Source organism: Corylus avellana, chromosome 3 (genome assembly GCF_965113065.1).
Source record: "Corylus avellana chromosome 3, dhCorAvel1.hap1.2, whole genome shotgun sequence".
In the NCBI taxonomy this organism is placed as follows: Eukaryota; Viridiplantae; Streptophyta; class Magnoliopsida; order Fagales; family Betulaceae; genus Corylus; species Corylus avellana.
In genome coordinates, this window is record NC_142492.1 from 945,178 (window position 1) to 967,297 (window position 22,120).

Genomic DNA, 22,120 nt, shown 5'->3' on the forward strand with positions numbered 1-22,120 from the left:
GTATAATGCCAAAGATACAATTCGGAGTCTTCACAATTCAAATATTATTTATGACATACTCAATAAGCTATTGGGCTATTATAAGACTATATTTACGAAAAGTCACTAACCCAATCAATTTCAGATCTACAGCAAATTTCAACGAATCACGTCTCTATCCGCTGTCAGGTCATTGATTTCATAGCTTTTTTATCTCCGCTACTAGTGCTTTATCAATTGCACTCCCCTTTGCTGTCTCTACCATAGTGACAATTATTCTTTATGCATGATAACCCATCTATCATCGACCTATGATTTGCTAACAGGAAATGAACTATAAAAAAATAAAGGACCGACCGAAAACCAATTCTGTTATTCTTAAAAATTTGTGAAAACAAGACTTAAGAAAACGAATAAAACTTTATCCCCATAAAATCGCTACTAAAGGTAGATCTAGAGATAATACATTATTATTTAAAAATAACTAACATACAATAACAAAAACTCAACACACCTTCACGTGTCCCATCCGCCACCACCAACGAGTCACGCGTGGCTAAAAAATACCTCGATGACCATGGGTAGAGGGAGGTAATATTTATATCGATCCATGAAATACTTATTGATTATTGAATTTTTAATGGTAAATCAGATTGAATTCAAAATATATGTTTAGTCTTTGCAATCGTAAGAACAAAACAAAAGCAAAATTGCATGAATTGTCTTTGTTTCCTTCTCTGTTTTTTTTTTTTTTTTTTCTTAAAATTTTTTTTTTTTGCAAGGTCCCCCTAATGCTTCAATTTTTGCAATGGACTTTTCAATTTACCATTAAGGTTGCAATGTTCCATCTTTCTACCCAAATAACAAAAGTACCATTTATATATTTAGAAAAAAATAATTTTTTAAATATATAATATTACATGAAAAGCTAAAATCTGATTATGTTGGGATAGGAAAACGGTTCTTATTTTAGTTTGCTTTTTATGACGTGGCCTGTTAGGACTGGCCTAACATTTAACTCATTTTAATATTCACGCAAGTGATCGTTACTCGGTCAGTCGGTCCACCTCCGTCTCTCTCACTCTATCTGACTATCTCCGTCACAGTCACAGACCCGCGCTCTTTCACCGTGGAATTCCAATTCTCGCTCATTCTTTCATATACCCACATACACGTTCCAATTCCACATCTCAAATCTCTCTCTCTCTCTCTCTCTCTCTCTCTCGCCCTGACTATCGTATTCATAGGTTTCATGGATATTCCATTGCCGTTCTCCAAATTAGCTTTAGGATTGATTGATCAGGACGCTTCTTCAGGAACTACAGCCAAGTAAGTATTACATGGTCAAATACTTTTTGAAACAAGAAATAAATTTCATTTGCTAGTCTCAATAACATATTTGATTTAAGAAAAAAAAAAGAAGATTTTTTTGTTTGTTGTTTGTTGTTACAAATAGTAATACATATACACCTTGCTTTAATGTAATGGATGGTAATTTTGTTTGTATGATATGCTTTTTTTTTTTTTTCTGTAAAAATGTGGTAACTTCTCTATTTTAAACTTAGGGAGAAGATATATGTAGTTCTAGTAGCGACGGGAAGCTTCAATCCTCCTACATACATGCATTTACGCATGTTTGGTAAGTTCTCGTGTAACTGAATTTTGTCTCTTAATTTTGGTGGTCATAGTTTCCTGTTTTATGTTTATGCAAATTGGACCCTTCTTTGGGAGATGGATCATGGGTTTTGGTGGTAGTGTTATTTGTCAAGAGAGGAACTAAATCAACTCGATTTTTTGAAGCTTTTGATACTCTTGTTGCTTATACTAGATCATGGCATTTTTTTTTTTTTTTTTTTTTTTATATAGTGTTTTGAAATGGTAAATCAAGGTTGGGCAAGTAAAAAAGAAACACAGGCTAGGCTACGATTCATGAATTTTTTTTGTTCCTTTCATATGAAACAAAGAGAAGTTAGGCTTTGGTTTCGGATCAGTAATTTGGGTCTCGAACCCACAGCCTCACCCTCCGTTGTTCTATGAGAGGAGGAGGTACAAGTTAGATTTTTTTTTTTTTTTGAGAACTATAATTTAGCTGATACAAGATTGAGCCAACTGTCGAATGACAACCATTTCGGATGTCACATAATTGATGCTCTCTCAAAAAGAACAGATTGCAGGAGTTGCTGAATGTTACAAATGTAAACTTAAATGTACAACTTTGTTATTTATTGTTATAACAAAACATATATACATGCATACATATTGGTTTGTCCTTACAAAACATGTACTTGTAATACTTTGCTGATGACAAAGAGTTGATTATGTAAGTTGCAGTGCTTTTTACCAATATTACTCAACTTATGGATCAAATCGTGTTTGGAATTATGTTATTTATGAATATTTGAACCCTCATTGACTTTGATGGCTTCATGGCAGGAATATAAGTAAAAACATATTTTAATCAGAAGTATGTCCTGAGTTTTGAACATAACTCATAATAATTACTTGTGGCATTACCTGCGAAGTCATCCATCTATTAAGCGTTGCAATAGTGTAGTTTCAAAGATAATAAGTGCTAGATATTATTTCATGCATATGAAACAAGAAACAAAATAATAAACAGAGATGTACAGGTTCAATAGTCTTCAATGAAATCTGCTTAGCATAATGAACTAATTGACTTATAGTTGCTTTTCCTTTCAAAAACTCACATGCTTTCCTATCTATCTTTTGCTGTCTTGGGTTGGCTAGCGAAGGTGTTTGTTGCTAAAAACATGTTCTCGAAATAATAAAAGCATTTCCCCTTTTATATTGAATATGGTGCCTTAGCAAGATGGTATCTTTTTTCATTTCTTATAAACTGACTCTTTCATGCATACCATTATTGACCTGAGTTCTTGCTAGTTGGGACATCATGAGCTTATGTCTAAAATTCATGTTAACAAATGATGAAATTTGTGGGAAGTATTAGCAGTGATATACATACATGCATATATATAAATTTGACTTTGTAGGAATTTATTATTTTCTTAGGCATTTTGTCAATTTGATTAGTTTCAATGTTATTCTTAGAGCTGGCAAGAGATGCATTGAATGCAGAAGGCTATTGTGTTATTGGAGGTTATATGTCACCTGTTAATGATGCATACAAGAAAGAGGTATGTTGTTTTTAGCATATTGATAGACACATAATTTGTAAAACAAGCTTTCATGAGCAATTGGATAGTGATGCACATTTTACATAACATATTCTAAACCATTAAAGCAAAAGGCCATATTAGGAAGTTTGTCACAAATCTCAATTTCTCCAGGACCTCATCAATTTCTATTCCGGGTTTTTTTAACAATCTAACAACCCTAGCTTCCCCCTCCCAATGCATGCCATTTTCCTGTATAGAAAAATTAAAACTGAAAGACCTATAGACACTCAGACACTCATACACACACTCGCAAATGCAAACATGGAGAGGTACTTTTCAAATTAATTGGAGTAATTCTCTGGATCCTTGTCTAATTGATGTGCTGCTTTCAGTGGACTTCTTCAACAGAAATTACTCATATTGGAGAACCTCTTCTTCCTTTTACCTTATTTTTTCCCCCCTTAAAATACTTTTCCCCTGGACCAATGAGCTTTAGCTCAAATGGTACTTCCTCCCTTTGTAGGAAGGTGGAGGGTGAGGTCGTGGGTTCAAGTCCCACCGGGTGTGTGTAACTTACCAATCAAAAAAAAAAAAAAATTCCATGGAAGAGGATGCTGATACTCAACAATCATTGTTAGAATCGTGATTGACAATTATCTCATATCATCATTGCATCGGTTACTTGGTTGAATTTGTTTCTACTAATTTATCCTATGTTTTAGTAACCATCATTCTGCCTTTGTTAAGTGATATACCCCTACTTTTCTGTGACCAAACATCAACATGGTCTGACAAAGCTGTCACTTGAGTTTTTGTATAGGGCCTTTTATCTGCTGAGCATCGTATACAGCTGTGTCATCTAGCCTGCAAAAATTCCGAATTTGTAATGGTTGATCCATGGGAGGTAAATTACTCTCTCCTAATCCCTCTCACGCTCATTCTTACAAATTTCTTGGAATTTAGCACTGATGCTTGATTCAATAGAATTGTGATTCATTCTGATATATTGTGTTCTCATTCACAAGCGTAGAAATCTACTGTGGTCTTTGTTCATTATGTTTGCAAAGTTTGAAATCTAATTTTGGAAGTTCTAAATCCTTGTTACAGGCAAGGCAAACTACCTTTCAACGCACTTTAACCGTTTTATCTAGAGTGAAGAGTATTTTATGCGAGGGTGGAGTGGTATCCAGAGGTATGTTAAGCAAAAGTGGTATCTTTTCTTTGCTTTTGAGTGATTCGGCTACACAATTGTGATTACATCCTCCTGAATATTACCCTTCTGTCACATATACACATGAGCACATGCACATTTACATATAACAAAATTGGATGGCTGTTATATTAGGAGATTTATCAGGAATGCTTTGTCAATTTAAATTTGGATTTACATGGAGGGATCTGTCGCCGAAAAAGCCATTTAAAAGGGGGAGGTCTTGGACGTTGGGTTCAACGGATGGGAGGAAAGCGATTTGGAGGAGGAGAAGGGAAAGGCTACCCCTAATGGGGTAGCTTCCTATCTGCCTTAGATTGAAAATATATTAGTTATTACTGATATTGACTTTATTTTTGTATTCAATATCTTTGATTGATCATTTTAACGTATATCGGTTCTGACCTGGGTCACATGCGTTTCATTTTTGGTTTAAATGGAATGGCATTAACTTGCTTTTCTCCTGCTCCTTGTAGGATCCCTTAAGGTTATGCTTGTCTGTGGTTCTGATCTGCTCCATTCTTTTGGCATTCCTGAAGTCTGGATTCCTGACCAGGTATGTACTCTCATCATATAATGATTCATATGTAGTAGGTGCTTATCATGGGATAGCCATCTCATTTGAGCGATTTGATATTGGAAGACTACTGTCATTTTACTCTGCATTACCATGAAAGGCAATGACCTGTCTTGAGATTTGGATGTTTTTAGTTCTTTAGTTTATGAGAATTTCAAAATGAAAATTACATAATACATAGGATGGTAGTGTATAAGTTTGAGTAGAAGGATTTATTTAAATGTTCTTCATTATTAGGAGCATATATTTGAACAGAAATGCATTGTAAAGTTATCGAGAAGTTGGATTTCTTTGGTATGTAGATATGATGTCTTCAGGAGATATGGGTCAAACCTCTTCGAATTGATCCGTCACTCATTGCAGTAGATTATAATTATCAACAAATCTTTTGATTGTTCTCCAGGTTAGGGCCATATGCAGTGATTATGGCGTGGTTTGCATTCGCAGAGAAGGACAAGATGTTGAGAAAATTATTTCTGATGATGAAATTCTGAATGAATACAGGGTAACCATTTCATTCATTCCCATGTTTTTTTGTGTTGTTTGAACTTTGAACTACTATGGATGTCCCTTGTTGTATGCACATATCAAATGTCCACATTTTTGCATTTTGACCAAATTCTGGAAACTATTCAAAAATGGTTAAACTGGTCCAAATTTCCAGTTGTCTTCAGAATTTGAATACTTAGGTGTAGAGGACCTTCCCTTGGGGGCTTTTATTGACTCAACTGTTTTAATTCATCGCTGCTTTACACACTCCAAGGCTTTACACACTCCAAGGCTTGTTGGTCCATCCGAAACGCATTGACTCTAATATTTGTTTTGCTTTTGCAGGGTAACATTAAAGTCGCGGATGAGCTTATTCCAAATCAAATCAGCTCAACAAGAGTAAGGTAAACAGTAATTGTTTATTGACAATACTAAAGGGGATTCAAAACTGATAACTTTCATTAATGAAGAAAGTTTTTTTTTTTTTTTTAATAATTTGAATGTGCATCATCAGGGACTGCATTTCGAGAGGGTTGTCGATAAAATATCTGACAGCAGATGAAGTGATAGATTATATAAGAGAGCAGCATTTGTACTTGAATCGCAGTTGAAAAATGATGAGCTTTTCATCATCATATACTATTGGGACTGTTGTATACCATTGATCTCCATCTGTAAAAAGTAAAAACCATAATATATCGTATCTTTCAGGTAGAAATCTCATTTGATTGCATGCAAGTAAATACTCAGAAAACTCTTGAAAAGTCGTCCTTTTGAGCTTTTTCTCTAGGAGTGTTTGACTCTTGTATTCCAAGCCTTCATGAGGGTATCCGGTGCCTTCTACACGGCATTCTATAATTTATATGATTAACACAATATATATATATATCATCTTCTTAGAAAGAACCTTTGTGGTCACTATTGAAGAATTAATATTGACACGTTTTGAAGAAAAAAACAAATAATTTAAAATTATATATACTGATGCACAAACTTTAAATCTTGACAATGAAATAGTGATGATCTTTGTCCTCTCATCAAAGGGCTAACTTAAGGGATGATAATTTGTATTCGCGTGTCGGGTTCAAATCATGTTAAGGTATGAGTATAAAATTATATAAGTCAATCATAATTTGATTAATTTAACCTTCAATTAAACGGGTCAAACTCCAACCTGTTAATTTTGTATTGGATTAGCAGGTTGATTCAAAAAGTGAAAGCCTTAATTAATTTGGGACCAAGCTGAATTTCACAACCATTTTTAAGTACTCCCATCAAAATTTAGAGTTCCATTTTAACTCTTTACTGAGATGAAAGCAGAGAGCGACCAAAAATGACCAAAAGATAACTTAATTAAGCAAAGAGATGAGCCCAATATGTGATGGGATAAAATCCATCGAAAAATCTTAAACTATAATAGCATATAACAAAAGGATTGCTACCCATGCCACATCTTATTCCTCGTCATTTGAACTGAACAAAAGGATCAAAGCTGGCCGAAGCATTCTGGGCAGTGGAGGAGGCTCCGCTACCAGCCAAATCCCTATAGTACCCCCCTCCACCCATTGCAGCAGCAGCATCAAGCATCCCGGAAAAATGGCCCATTGGGTACCCAGACCCATAAGGTGGCGGCATCCCAATAGGGCCATGATGATTAATCTCCATCCCACGCTTAAGAAAAAGCAGTTGATCCCCATGCGAAGTGTTCCGCTCATTCTCCGCCTCACGGTACCGGTTGAGGTATACAGTGAGCGGCTCAATGTAGTCGTCGAAACCCAGCTTTCCCATCGCCCAAAGCACGTCCTCGGCAGTGACAGTCTTCCGCTGCTCCCTCTGGCACCGCTCGTTCGCCTCCCCGGTGATGAAGCTGATGTATTCCGACACGCACTCTTGGATTGTCTCCTTTGCGTCGTCGGAGATCTTTGCATGGGACGGTAGAATGCGGCGCATGATGCGTATCACGTTGGCTATGGGCATGTATTGGTCTTGCTCACGTACCATGCATGGCGGCGGCGGCGGCGGAGCTTGCTGATCGCCATTACAAGTAGTGTTGTTGTTTGAGTCATTAGGCAACACCATGGTCGAAGCTGAAATAAATAATATTATAATTAAAGGGAAGAGTCGCATTCAAATCTCCAAAAATTTGATGTCCAGATCATTAGCAATCTAGATAGTAAATGTGAGTGAACTTTTACGTGATATGACTATCCCAACAAGTAAACGAGCTGCCTGAGACATGATTGGACAAATGAGCCTCACAGAAGCTCTTTCACATTTTTTTGTCTGAATTGCTATGAATTTCTATCTAGAAAGAGCTCGTAAAAATATGAAAACAAAATTATTGATACCTACACATGAACTATGAATCTTTTAACTCTTATTCCAAAAGTCTAAAATGTAAAATCTAATACATATGAATTATGAAATGAAATGACTCGAGATATAGAGAATCCAAATCCCTAAATTGCTAGGAAATAATCAATATTTTAATACTTCCTCCTAATAAACGATACTTAATGCATGGAATCTTAACTTTAAAAAAGAGATAAATAAAGTTAGAGTTATATTTAAGATTAGTTGCCATCGTGTCATGCTAAATTATTATTTCTAGTAAATATATAAATTATAAGCTCGGGATGAATTTAATATTACTGCCGCTATAACATTAGCAAATCAAGAATGTCTTCATATTTTAATAGGATCTTTGGAATGGATAATATATATCTATTTTATAAATTATATATGAAATCATCTGCGCCTAATGATTTATATGAAATCAATGTTCGTATGTCTTTTAAAAAATTTAAATAATAAAAGATCATCTATACCGTTAGAAGCATCAATTTTAAGTCTTAACCATAACATAAATACCCTTTATTTCTTTTAAAATAGCATATAAATGATTTTTTCATATATATTTATCATACTCATTTCACAACGGTAGTGGTTAACGGAAAAAGTTACTTAAAACAAAGTATAGATGTAATAAATAAATTACTAAAAAGAAAGGAAAAAATCAAAGAAGGGAAGGGAATTGGGTTGTAGTATCAAGTACAGTGGGGCTAGCTAGCTAGGTGACAGCTGAGTTAAGAATGAGAGAGTTAAACAAAAAGGGTGGAGGGCATTTATGTAAGAGAAGCATCTTCCTCTGCTAAAACTTTGTCTGTTTCTCAAGCCAACCCAGAAACCAGACAAATTCCTAGCTAGTGGAACAACCCTTTTGCATGACCCACGTGCCACCATGACTCAGAAAAAGTGTTTTTACTGCTTTTCTTCAGATGTTCTTTGCTTGTAATTTGTAATATATATATATATATATATATATATATATATATATATATATATATATATATAATCTGCTTGGTAATCTAGGCCACTCTTAAATGGCTCTCTCTCTCTCTCTCTCTCTCTCTCTCTCATTCAAAACCGTTTCCCCTCCTCAATGTTTCTCTTTTTTCACATCTTTAATGAGACCAAAGTTTGAACTTTGAAACCTTGTGTGCACCATGTCTTTGTCTCCCATAAAAGTCAATACTACGTTTTGTGTTTTAGATGTTTTTGTTTTTAAGAAAATAAAAGAGATAGAGAAGAAAAAAGTGTTATCAAACTGATCATCAGTAAATGTAAGCAATGGTGAAAAAATCAATTAAGAATCGAGATTTTTTTTATGCAAAAATGAGATCAGCAAAGCTTGAGAGAAAACTCAAATTATTTTTTCATCATATTGTTATGGGTTGAAAGAAATTAAGAACCAAATGGTTTTTCATTAATATTAATTTCTATTAATGTAATTCATGGGATGGACCCACCTGCAGGGTAGTCCTGCATGCATGCCACGTCAATGAAAATATTCAAAAGGAAAAATAGAACAAACAGAAAATGATTCTTCTCACACCATTGTTCAGCAACCATTCGAGCAAGCGTTATAGACTTATAGTCAATGGAAAAACAAGATCATCATGTGGTCAAAAGGTGGCCAATATGGATTACCCTTCCTCTTTCCTTTCCTTTTCCTCTTTTTCTATATATATATATATATATATATATATATATATATATATATATAGCTTTTATTTCATGCAATAAGCAAGAAACAATGTTAAAATCTTGACCAAAGATTAAGCTAGATAGCCCTGAGAAGCTGCATATATAGATCCTTTACAAACGGCAAAAGAATAAAAGGAAAAAAAAAATGGAGCCTTAAGGTGGAATAGTATACATGTGCATGCAAAAACCAAGGTTGAATCTAACTAAAAATGCAAGAACATTCATATACTGCAAAAAAAAAAAAAAAATCAGAGAAGCCCGTTAAACAAAATTTTTCAGATAAAATATATATCCTATCCATGCATGCAACATATACATAATGAAAAAAAAAAAAAAAAAAAAAAAAAAAGAAGAAGAAGAGAAAGCATATTATTTGTATACTTTACCAGAGCTTGATTTTGCATGCCTGCGATAGCGATGGAACCCAACCCCACGTTCCATTAATGTTTCTTCTTCTGTGAAACAACTTCTGCTTCTTCTTCTTCCTTTTTTGTTGCTTGTTGGCAAAGCCTGTCTCTTGAATGGGCACTCCAATGGGGGGTTTTATAGAGTTGTGGTGGTGGAGTCCAAGTGGCGTACCGGCGTTTTCAACGAGGAACCCAGTATTGCCGGTTGTAACAGCCTCTGTGATTGGCCAAGAGGGTTGCCTTTACCGGGACCAACAGGTGGCTTGTCAATACCATGAGTTGTTGGTTTGAATAATAGGGCATTGGTGACTGATACTGCAATAATTCATCTTGGTTAATGGCACCTGTCTATCATCACCAATCTTTCATTAACACAAACCAATTAATTTTTGACACATTAGTAGAGAGACTATTTGGCTTAATTTTGTTGTTCGGATTGCTAACAATTTAGACAATAAATGTGAGAGAGTCTTTATGGGGCTCACTTTTCTGAACAAGTTTCGAACAGTCCACCTACCTGTTTGGGCATGTGAGCCTATAAAGATTCTCTCACATTTATTATTCGAATTGTTGCTGGAGATTCTGATCCGGTTGAACCATGGTTATTCTTAAATGTGGTGAAGTGTGATTTCTTTGATTATCCTTATTTCTTCTTTTCTTTTTAGAATGCCAAGCAAAAATGATCTAGCAAGGGTGTTTCCGAGAATGAAAGAGCTAGCTTCTTTTCTTTTCTTCTTATTTCTTCTTTTCTTCTATAGCCTGATGAGACAAAAATGGTAATATAATTACTACTATTGGGAAGGAATGATACTTTATAATATTTCATGACTTCTCCTTGGTTCCCAAGTACTCGAGAATTAATATATATATTTATTTATTTATTTATCATTTTATCTTGAAGTGAACGGTTATTATTTCCATATCTATATAAACTTGTCATAAAATCATTAACTAAAATGGGAAGCTATTGATATCTCATGTATTTTTGAAACTTGCTAAATTTTTAATTAGTTCACTTTGAAAAAAAATTATTGTAACATTTTCATATGTGTCGTGTTTTTTTGTAAGTACTTATTTTAGTTCTCTAACAGAATTTTTTTTTTTTTTTTTTTTCATCCGCATGCATGATAGTAATTCGTATGGATCTAATTTATAATGAGATCTATAATTCGTGTGAGAGAAAGAATATTGCTCAAAATATAAATAATTTATTGTTTTTCACAAGGATTAATGCCAATTTTTCCTTAATTTGTAAAATATATATGTTCAATGGAGAATCATTGATTGATTTACTTGCCATGATTGTACATATTATGTCTTTAACACCTATTAATAAGTAATAGTAATGCATTTATGAATTGAGTTGGGACAACAACTTTACCATTTTTAACTTCAAGTTCTAAAATTTCAAATTTGCACCATAAGATTTGAAAAATCCCTTCTCCCCCTTGTGCGTTTCATTTGTTTTCCTTTTCTTCTTTTTTTTTTGGCCCACTTTTTATTTTATTTTATTTTTTTTTAAGGACAGGTAGCACGATAAACTAAAGAGTAATGTTATAAACTATACTTTCATCTCACTTTTATCACACCCCAGTTGATGTAAAAGAAATTACTCCCATGGTCTATTAAACTTACATGTATAGTTAAAGCATATGATTCTTACATGCATTTTACAATTTGCATTGCCAACATATTGTATTTTTGTTACCATAATTTGAAGTTTTTGCATGGTCATAAGGGTAATAGAAGGATACACTTGTTAAAAACGCAGTTATGCCAGTTACCATTTATTTGATTACTACAAGGGAAACCAGTAGGAATGGTAGATACAGTGGGGTATCCTATTCAGAAACTAAGCCAATGGCCCTTGAAATTAAGCCCATTGTGATGTTTTGCTTATCACATATTGTCTTAATTTTTTTTTTTTTTTACAGGTCTACACAAGAAGAGGATGGAGGATTTGAACTAACGACTTCCACTTCATGAGACATGGTTCCCAGCCGATTGAACTATTATTGGTAAAAATATAATAATCAAAATAAAACCATGGCTTAAGGAGGGTCAAGGTGTGCTCTTCATTACAGAAAAGATGTTGACCAAGCAACTTCCAGATTCTTGTGTGCTAATATTTGGTTATATGACAAATCATTCCCATTATAACATCAGTAATCAACAGTAACATGTTTTAATTGAAATCAGGATGGAGAGAGAGAGAGAGAGAGGGAAGATAATATGAGATGCTCACTATGGAACACTAAATGATCTCAAAAATCAAACTTACAAAAGTAAATTATGCTAACCCAGCAACCAATAATAACACTTCCCCTATCCATAGCTGGGGAGACTGAGTGCAGTATCTAACAAAATTCACCCAGTCCCTGCATTTTAGAGTCAAACTATAGTTTTTGTTAGTTTTAATGAATAACATATCTACAAAACCCAAATCAGAACCTTACATTCTCTAAGATCTAACTTTCCGCGTATGCCCTTTTGACCGCTTCCTAGATGTTCCGGTCCCATTTAAACTTTCTCTTCGCCTTTTAACATTGCCATTACTGAGAGAATCAGCTAAGGCTTTGGAGGTTTTACTGTGCTGAACAATGTTTGTTACAATTGCATAGACAGTAACCTCACTTTTCGGGGTCAAGATGGCCTTTCTCTCAATAACTGCACTCTGCCCGCAGCACAAATCTTGAATTGCCGTGTCTCGAAGCTTTTGAAGTACGGCTTCTTCTTCAAGATTAAAACAGTCAGTTGAAACCTGCAAAGTTATAAGGTACAAATTTGAGAACAAAATGAGCATTTTATTCAGTCCACCTAGAATATCTTGGTCAAATGTCAATCAACATATGGAAAATCATCTGCGATCTTAATGCATGTACATACAGAAATATGTAGGAACATGCCTTATGTATGTGTGTGCGGACATACACACACATACATATTTGCTTTCTCCTATATGAGTTTTGAGAAACAAGCACAAACTAACAGTTGCCGAAAAAAGCAAGGCTGATGCGCATCTGGCGAACAGCATGGCATAGTTCAGAAGTTATTCAAAATAATTTACTTTATTTGTAGCATGCTTGAGAATCGTCAACTAGATTGTGAATACAAAAGAGATATCTGTCTTGAAAATGTTATCTATATTTTCCTGCTAAAGGAAAAGCTTTTTGTGGTCGAAAAAAAAAAATATATATATATATATATATATATTTTTTTTTTGATAAGTATAAAAAATATTATAGTTGAAAAGCCATAAAATGACTTACAGTTTGCTGAAATATAAACAATTATCCAAACTGAAGGAAGTGCCTTGTAAACTACCATCAGCATCATGTAGCATTGATTTATCATGCAAGTTAAATCATGTACCACCGAGTGCATGTGTACAAAATTACCAACAAAAAATTAATATAAAAGATGACGAAATAAATAGAACAGATCTATCTTCTCACCTTAAAATCAATGGGGATATTAATTTCAGTAGACTGACAGCCACAACCATCACTGAAATTGAGTTTTAAACCCAATTCAAATGATTTCGTCTGCATGGTTCTCCTGACACATATCAATAACAACAATGTAAGAAGAAAAGGAAGCAGCAAGAAATTAAATAATGCGAGCCAACCTATCAGTGATAGCACACTTGCTAACCCATGTGATATCCCATTCTATTACTCCTATCTCCTCGGGCTGAATTCACAGAAATAAGAATCAACAATTGGAACCATTCACACTTTGTTCATAAAAGGCCAAGCAACTTGACTAAAATCCAAGTCACTGGCAAGGATCATGCATCAGTTACTGATCACATACAATAAGTTCCATGACGCCAAATTTTCTCATTTTGAAGAAATTCCATATTAGATACTGAAAGCTTATGGCAGCTTAAAAGCATATACGGTCCCCTATCTACCTCAAATTTTTGAATCCCTGGTGGGAACTATATACAGTAGAAAACATTATGACACTCAAAATTGCCGGGTATAGATATTTTTTTTGATAAGTAATCATGATATAAAAAAGAGCAGAGGCGCGCAACCCATATACACGGGAAGTATAAACAGAGAGCGCCTAGGAGGGGGAGAAATGAAAAAGAAAATCAGAGAAACTAATCACTAACAGAGAGCGCCGGGTATAGATATAATAGCACTCATCTGCATTTTTTCTTTTTCTTTTTTATATTGGCAAAACCCAGCACAATTAAGTGCTACACAACATGGGATAGCATTGGAGACACCTTTTTAGCCGAAACGGTTGCACATGTAACATAGCTGCTTTATAATCCTGCTTGTCCAAGAAGGAAACCTGGATGCGATGCAGCAGAATGGTTAACCCCAGTAGGAAGAAATGGCTACATAAGAACAAAATGACATGGTAATTAAAATATCTCATGTGACACAGGATATCATAACCACCCTATAGCTACCCTAGGGATACTACTTATAAAAGTGAGCCATTCTTGATATTTAGTCAATTTTTTGAAGCAAGGGTCATCGCCTTTTGATTTTACAGTTTATTACTAAAACAGATTTCTTGTTAATAATGACAAGCAATCGACCTTGCAGTAAGGTATTCAAACAAACTATAAGTATGGGCTTGTGGAGGTCATTGCAGCCTCCCTTTTGGAGTTAAAATATGGACTCCCACAGAAACTTACAAAAAGACTACGGATATTCTTGTTCAAGGGAAATGAGAAGCAGCATGAATTTCTAAACATAAAATCACCTCAACAGATTTGACGAATGGCAATGGAGCTCTGTGTCCATGTATACTTGCTATTTGGAGGGTCCAGTTCACATATTTTTTATCTGTAGTCCAAGAAGGCAAACTATATAAGAAAACTAGAAGACTAAATCCTCAAATAATTAGAAGTCAGTCCTGTAACTCCTTGCTTTTTGTGCTTCAAAAATAATGTCTAAGAACTAGAATTAGAGATAATATAAGGAAACACAACCATTTCTCACACACGGGGTTAATGACAGAGAACAGGAATTCAATATATATATATTGCACAAGAAAAATGCTGCCACTATCCTTTAGCCCAGTCAGATTGAGTGAAGTTAACATACTAAAAATCCTGGTTCAAAGTCTTTAAATGAAGTTCTTATGTCTGTTGAAAGAAAACCCAATGAGAGAGAGACAGATTTCATCATGATGGGATATGCATTAGAAAATAAGCCACAAAACACACGCTCATAAAAGCCAGACCCCCCAATGCCAAGGATTGGCTTCACCACCAAATCTAATAGCGAAGCCAAGGTCAAACTACTCATCCAGTAAAATATGCAGATTGTTAAGTTAAGCCCATCGCTGCCACTTAAATTTGTCAAAGTCAGACACTAGCCTAAAAATGGGCCCATTAGAAGGATAACAGATCTGCTTCACATATGTAATACGCGTGTTCATGTCACTGAGTGTATCCTTAAGAATATCGATTACAAATCCAAATAAAGTTACCTATACTCAAGGCTTGAGTTAGAATGGCCTGGAAAAGATCAATCCTGACAAATGGTGGAATCTGCAGGTTAAGTAAGTCCATGACACCTGCAACAACCTGTTCTATTTCAAATAAATAAATTATACATAGCAGAAGGCCAAGTCAAGCCAGAATATATGCCTGATAATGAGAAATTAATATCTAAATACATTTAAATTGTTCGCATCCTGACCAACTTTAAATAAAATATATTTTTATTACCAAGACTGAAGGCTAAGACATTCATCCTATATACAGACTTAAGCGGGCAAAAGAACCTCAGCTAGGTAAAAGAAATTTCAAACAATGCCACTTGATGCTATTTTCACTATTTCAGAGCGACAGGGGAGAAGCGAACAAGAAAAATCTCACTCAAAAGACATAAATTGCAATACCTTATCTACACGCCCATGGATCACTATACTTGCTTTCTTGTCCTTGGGAGTTTTCTGTAAATTTCAGGAAAGCACACTTTAGGCAACTAGAGTATAGATTCCTAAGCATATATGTAAACTGCCATCTCAAAGATATTGAACGGGCATGAAGGAAAAAGTAGAGAGAGTAACAATTCAATATTGCACCAGTTTCTTATATGTGCAAGCCTCAACCACTCATGCACATTCGAGCTTTTGTTGGAAGTAATTGAGCTTTTAATGCAATTTTTTCTTTGTCTGAGTAAGTAGTGAACACATTTGGAACAAAGAAGAAGTACCTGAAGATTCACAATTACAATCTTTCCCCCACCACGGAGTGATTTAAGAGGAAGGTTACATGCTGGAGTTATTTGCAAACTGCATGGAGAAATCATGCACACAATCGTAACAAACAAAAAAAAACATGAATTGAAGAAGATTCAGAACAGGAGCTCAATGGCTCTTCAATCAAGTTTACTGAGGATGTCAACAAAATAATTGATCATGGGGTCCAGTTTTAAGAATTTCTCATACAAGACAAGTTGAGAATGAAAAAGAGGATGTAGTACTGTCAAGTAAAGAACCGTGCTCTTACCTCGTCCCCAAACATAATACAACATCAGCCATCCTGCAGTGGTTCTCAGCAGGATCCATCTCCTTTGGGGGTAAGGCATCCTGTATGGAGAGAGAGACAGAGCGAGAGATTTCTCAGTGAAATGTGCTTTGAAGAAATTTAAAAAATTAGCCATTGGTACCATCCAATTTTCTTCCCTATTTTTTAGCCAGTAGATTATTTTATATAGGTCAACACACAAAACCTCCCCCTGCATAAGAACCACAAAACAAATGCTATACAGACTTGTTGCAAGCATTGCGAGTATCTGGTGTCCAATTTTTTCTTCAAACTTAACTATAGAATGTTCTCTGAATGATCTAATTGTTGAACCAAAACATCTATCCATTGCTATACATGATATATACTATTGTCGCTTCATATAAAAATAATGAGTTCGATCTCTCTTTACATGATAATAACTTAACAACCAATGTGGCATGACAACAACTCCATTCAATAACTAAAATAGGACTAACACGTTCATCTTTCTCCTACCTACAATATTATACAAACCTTTACATAAATTTAAAATGATGGGAAAAGAGCATTTAACATAGACTACTAATTATGCTTTATTGGCTTCAGGGTGGATAAAAAGATCTTCAGGAATGAAAGATGTCAATGGGACTTTGGCAACCTTTTTACTTTCATGTATCTCAAACTAGATTTCATAGCTTAGGTAAAAAATGGAGAATTCAAATATGAACTTTTACGCACGGTCTAAACTCAAGCTTTTATAATGTTTCAAAGAAATGGCACAATGTCAAAGCTCAGGAAAAATTTTATTTTCACAATTCCTCGTGACTGTCCAACAATAAGCTGTTACTCATGAATTTCATAGATACCTAGTTAGGGAAACTACTCCATAGAGTAAGTACAAGAAGATAAGGCTTCCCTGCATAAAATCATGACAATTACAATCAAATGTTTGTTATTTGATATTAGGAGATTCAAGTTGAATTAAATTGGTCCATAATCCAGCTTCAGAAACAATATATTTTGTCTCAAACTAGTTTAAAAAGGTCATTCCATTGTCTACTAATATCAAAATTTGAGGTCACTGCTTCGTATTTGAATTAAATTTTACATTCCTATGAACCCTAAAAAGATCTATGTCTAACTTGCCTTTCCTAGCATTTAAAATATTTGCATTACAAACAAATCAATTAGTTTGAAAAGCCACAACCAAGCAACCCACTATACACCAATTATAATTTTTAACTTTGAACCTCAACTAAAATGAAACAAAGAAAATAAAGAATATAGTACCTCCCAGTCCAGAACTGTATCCTTAAGTTTTGCTCCACATTTTTCATCAGAACAACGTCTTGATGTCTCCTTCAAACCAATAGTTTCCACCTCAAAATCCCGCATGTACCTAGACAGGTGCAAATCATAATAAGAGCATCAAGAAGTGACTACCAAATATCAACTAAGTAGAATACAATGAGCCCCAAATAAGTAAAGGAGAAACATTCAAAGAATGGTGACACAATGTAATTACGAAATCAGTTTCAACCAAAATATCTAGCCTTACTCGGTTCCACATGAAGGGCAAGCTTCCATAAAGGAGTTCCCATGCAACTCAGCAAGTTTCTCCCTTGGAATTCCAGACCGAAGATGGAGTCCATCAACATTCTAGCATTTAAATGTAATAATTATAGGAAATGATATCAGAAAAGTAAACCCATATGTTTTAATATAATGCTACGTAATGACTCATATGATGGAATGCAATGCTAAAAGACACAAGAAATGGATAAAGTATTTATGCCATTTGACATTATTTTGCACTTAGCATGATTGAAGAAAGAATTATGTATGCACCCAAGGTAAGCAAAAAAATCCATAATGTAAACATAGTCTCAGTAGTATGTCTGAGTTGTTAAAAATAGCAAAAACATATGAACACTCCTTGCAGCCCATTTCAGTCATGGGACAAAAAAAATATTCTCAGAAAGAACAATTAATAGCATGAAGTAATGGCTCGGGTGAGCATCAAAAGAAGGAAACAAATTTTAAGCAGAATGAAACTAGATTAAGCACTCATTAATCAAAGTTCGAGTTAAAGAATCTCCAAATGGGATAATATCAGTATATAGCTAAAAAATGAACTCATGTAACCATACCTGACTTATAAGAAACTTCAAAAGACCAGCCTTCTCTAGTTCAACCAAAGCCATATGGGTCAAGCTCGGCATTGCACGGTGAAATGGCAGTGATGCTTCAGGCAAGGCTTTGCCTTCACGCTGTAACAAATAATTCAGGATCAGAATAACCACACAGGGATTTACCATGAGATAATTATTTTGGTGACTGCTAAAACAGACGATGGTAAGGTGCACATTGCATGACATAAGAAGCGACTACAACAAAGAATGGCAGCGACTGAGACAAATTAAAGGAACGTGTTCATCTTTTTTTCCAAACACATATATAATTCATTTGGACAGCTCATCAGCTAATAATTAACATTCTAACAATAAGAACAAATAAATCCCCACATGTGGATCATTAAGAACACAAAATTTTGTAACAGATCAGAAATTAATTGTTAAACACTTCACTGAGCTGTTTGTTAAATTGAAATAGCCCTTTCTAAGTTCAATTGAAGTGGTTTTGGCAGGGGAGGAAGGATTGTTAAACTAATGTGCTTTGCAAAAAGAAGAAGGGGCTCATTAAACTCCTGGGCTATATGAATTCACAATTTTCACCTGAAGTGTCCATATTCCCTTGGGACCTCGAAAATCAGGTATACCACAAGAAGTTGATATTCCCGCACCTGTAAACACCACTAGATGCTTACTCTGCAAGTAGAAACAAATGATTTTAAGACACTGATCAATATAAAATCTCAAAACAAGGATTTATCTATCATCAATGAGATAAGTGAGGTGTTGCAAGTTCAAACCTTTTTTATCATCATGGCAAGTCGTTCAATCTGCCAAGAGGGGGAAAAAACCCAGTCAAGATTAGCATAACTAGAAAACACATGAAGAATTGAGCAATTTTATTTCAATAAACACAGGAAGAAAACCTTGAGAGGGCCAAAAACACAAAAGTGAAGAAATTTGCAATAAGGTTAATTGAATTAGCATCTAGAAAGCATAATATCTTCTTCTTGGCATGAATAGTAATATTTTTTGGGGGGGGGGGGGGGGGGGGGGGGGAAGGATTTCCTACTGGGATGAATATAAATCATAATAGATCCACCAACAGCTGCATCACTATTAAAACTGAAGGAGAAAGAACAAAGATACTCCCACCTTCCAAGAGTCCTCGGGGTTTTTGGTAGCCAAGAAGATGATGTAAAATGGGGAGAACAGGTATTAGAATCCTAGGTTTACAACTATATCTGGAGTCGTCAAAAAACAAAAAAGCATACTTCTCTCCATACATTGCCCAAAAAAACAGTTCACACCAGATGTTTTCTTCTCTTAAATCCAACTGCATTCTGTTGGGGAGGATCATTAAACCTTTTTACTCATCCCACCTGTCTAAATCCATAATTCTATTGCATCATTTTTCACTTTATTAACAAGAAAGTCATCTTTCTATTACATACTCGATGATTAATCACTACTACCCTCCTGTTATCTTCATGATTGATATACCTAGAGTACATACACCAAAGGAGCGCATAATTGTTCAACTATCTACAAAATTCAATTATAAATGCCACAATCCTAGGCATGTATTTCTTAAACATCCAAAGTCCCACAGAACTGTTCATTCCATCAGAATCCTTCAACTATCTCAGAGGATCTTTTTTTTTTTTTACTTCTCAAAAAACTGGCATCCCAGAAAAAATAACGCGACCCTTGCAATTTCCCATGAGAAGCATGTTGGTGATCAAGAATGTCACACAAGTAAACTACAATTGCTACCTAACCATCATATCTATTGTCGCTAAACCAGAAATGGGTACACAAATTTCAGCTTAATCACCACCAAATCAAGTGAAATCCAATTCTAGTAGATATGAATGTAAAAACCCAGATATGAGATCTCATAAAACCAGCCAGAATAGCACACATAACAAAGCCCCACAGCAAGCTATTGCAGAAGCACAAAAAAGAACCATACTTTCGCCAAGTTTAAGCACAGAAGACTAAGTTACATTCAGGGGTATCACAGTGCCACAAGATCATTAAAGTTACCAAGCCACAACGACAAACAACATGCAAAGTAAAAGCACAAAAGATGACCCAAAAGAGCAAGAATGTGAATGGCAAAGAGAAAAGAAAAAACCCCCCCACTTTTTCTTGCAAAACGTGAGGTGGGTCGAAATGCTCCGTCATTCCAACGTTGCCCACATCTTCTATGAACGAAAGCTTCTCTGCGTACCCCAGAGACATGGTGTCACTGACTCAAAACTCTGCTCCTTTCTACACCACCTTCTCTCTTCCCCCTCGACAAAGTTGATCAAAATAAAGGTGGGAGAGTGAGGCCTTTTATTTTCCTCCCTCTACTGCTCACAGGAGCGTCTCTATTTTTTTTTTTTGGCTTCTTTTAAGGAGACCCCAACATCCAAAACGTGCACTGGCCTCCCCTGCATATCAGGAAAGAATTTCATTCATTCACATTTGCAAGATTACCACAGTGCCCATGATATTTAATTTGGGTTTTTTTTTTTTTTTTTTTTTTTAAAAGAAAAAATTTGTATTCATAATTAATTATAGAATTATATGGATAAATTCTAGTCAATTACTAAGTCATTCAGAGAGTATACTTGCCAATTAAGAAAAAAAAAAAAAAAAAAAAGAGGGAGAGAAGATTCTAAAAGACAATTTAGTTCCTCTACTTTTTTTTATTTTTTATTTTCTTTTATTGGCAATTATGTAATATTTACGACTTTTTATGTGTGCCCATAATATGACTCAATGGCCTGTGTGGAAACTTGTCCCCTTTTCTTTAAGCAAACGATTCATTAGGAAAATGAAGGGATTCACAAGTTATCTATCAATCTGTGTGATAGTTTCCAGGATGGGATGAAATGGGTACGGATCTGAACAATCAATTGATTGGATGCTAAATCCTAAGTCGAAAGAATTTGTAGATAAAGAAAGGTCAAGCATCAATTGTCTTGTCAGGGTTAATAGGATTACTGTGATGATTAAGTCGGTATTTATTTGAAAATAAAATGAGCTCAAGAAAAATTGAAGAATAAGAGTATTGGGTAAGAATTATGTATTACCTCCCCCTTTCTTTATAGTATGTTTTCCGGCACTTTGTCGGTTATAAAGGAATTTATGAGATAACTGATTTGATTATGTGAATCCCTCTATATTATGCATATGTTCATTAGCTCCCAAGAATAAAAAGGCATTACCAGGTAAAAATGGCTTAGATATTGTAAATGGGGCCTCTCTTTATCATCCGTGTGCCCGTCTCTCTTGGCATGGTTGGGTTCAGTTGATTTACGGGGCTTATAGAAAGTGAGCTGACTTGGGCCAGCCAAATGGGCCTATTTCTAGGGGGGTTCACTCTTGGGTATACCATGGCCCATTATAAAATGAGATGTGATCCATTGAATCATATTAACGCCATTGTGTTGATGATATTGTGTAGCTTTTTCTTGATTTTCTTTTCCATGCGTTTCTTCTACGCTCCTGCTTTTAACATTCTACTCTTCATTGATTTTATTCTCTTTATAACTTTTAGGGGAAACTTCAGAAAATCTCGCTGAACTTTCAGTCAATTTGAAAAACTCCCCTCTAAATTTTCAAAACTCTCATTTAGGCTTCCTAAACTTTGGTTTTCTTT

At 34.9% G+C, this 22,120-nt stretch overlaps 3 protein-coding genes across 3 annotated transcripts; 1 reads left to right on the forward strand and 2 right to left on the reverse strand.

The window, feature by feature from the left end:
• The first annotated feature begins 1,059 nt into the window (after window positions 1-1,059).
• Window positions 1,060-6,229, forward strand: NMNAT (nicotinate/nicotinamide mononucleotide adenyltransferase). Its single transcript, XM_059585278.2, has 9 exons — window positions 1,060-1,308; window positions 1,545-1,618; window positions 3,049-3,134; window positions 3,937-4,020; window positions 4,224-4,308; window positions 4,803-4,882; window positions 5,307-5,408; window positions 5,738-5,796; window positions 5,907-6,229. The coding sequence occupies exons 1-9, from the start codon at window positions 1,232-1,234 to the stop codon at window positions 6,001-6,003; spliced, it is 744 nt and encodes a 247-aa protein (XP_059441261.2). The 5' UTR covers window positions 1,060-1,231; the 3' UTR covers window positions 6,004-6,229.
• A 500-nt stretch (window positions 6,230-6,729) lies between these two features.
• LOC132173704 (nuclear transcription factor Y subunit B-9-like) lies at window positions 6,730-9,944 on the reverse strand. Its single transcript, XM_059585279.2, has 2 exons — window positions 9,826-9,944; window positions 6,730-7,479 (listed from the first exon to the last, which is right to left on the reverse strand). The coding sequence occupies exons 1-2, from the start codon at window positions 9,878-9,880 to the stop codon at window positions 6,857-6,859; spliced, it is 678 nt and encodes a 225-aa protein (XP_059441262.2). The 5' UTR covers window positions 9,881-9,944; the 3' UTR covers window positions 6,730-6,856.
• Window positions 9,945-12,069: 2,125 nt separating this feature from the next.
• Window positions 12,070-20,852, reverse strand: SRT1 (sirtuin 1). Its single transcript, XM_059584742.2, has 14 exons — window positions 20,614-20,852; window positions 19,266-19,295; window positions 19,069-19,161; window positions 18,484-18,603; window positions 17,892-17,992; window positions 17,624-17,732; window positions 16,334-16,413; window positions 16,038-16,116; window positions 15,721-15,774; window positions 15,307-15,403; window positions 14,575-14,657; window positions 14,087-14,154; window positions 13,302-13,404; window positions 12,070-12,607 (listed from the first exon to the last, which is right to left on the reverse strand). Exons 1-14 carry the CDS (start codon window positions 20,710-20,712, stop codon window positions 12,308-12,310), a joined length of 1,416 nt encoding a protein of 471 aa, XP_059440725.2. The 5' UTR covers window positions 20,713-20,852; the 3' UTR covers window positions 12,070-12,307.
• Window positions 20,853-22,120: the final 1,268 nt, after the last annotated feature.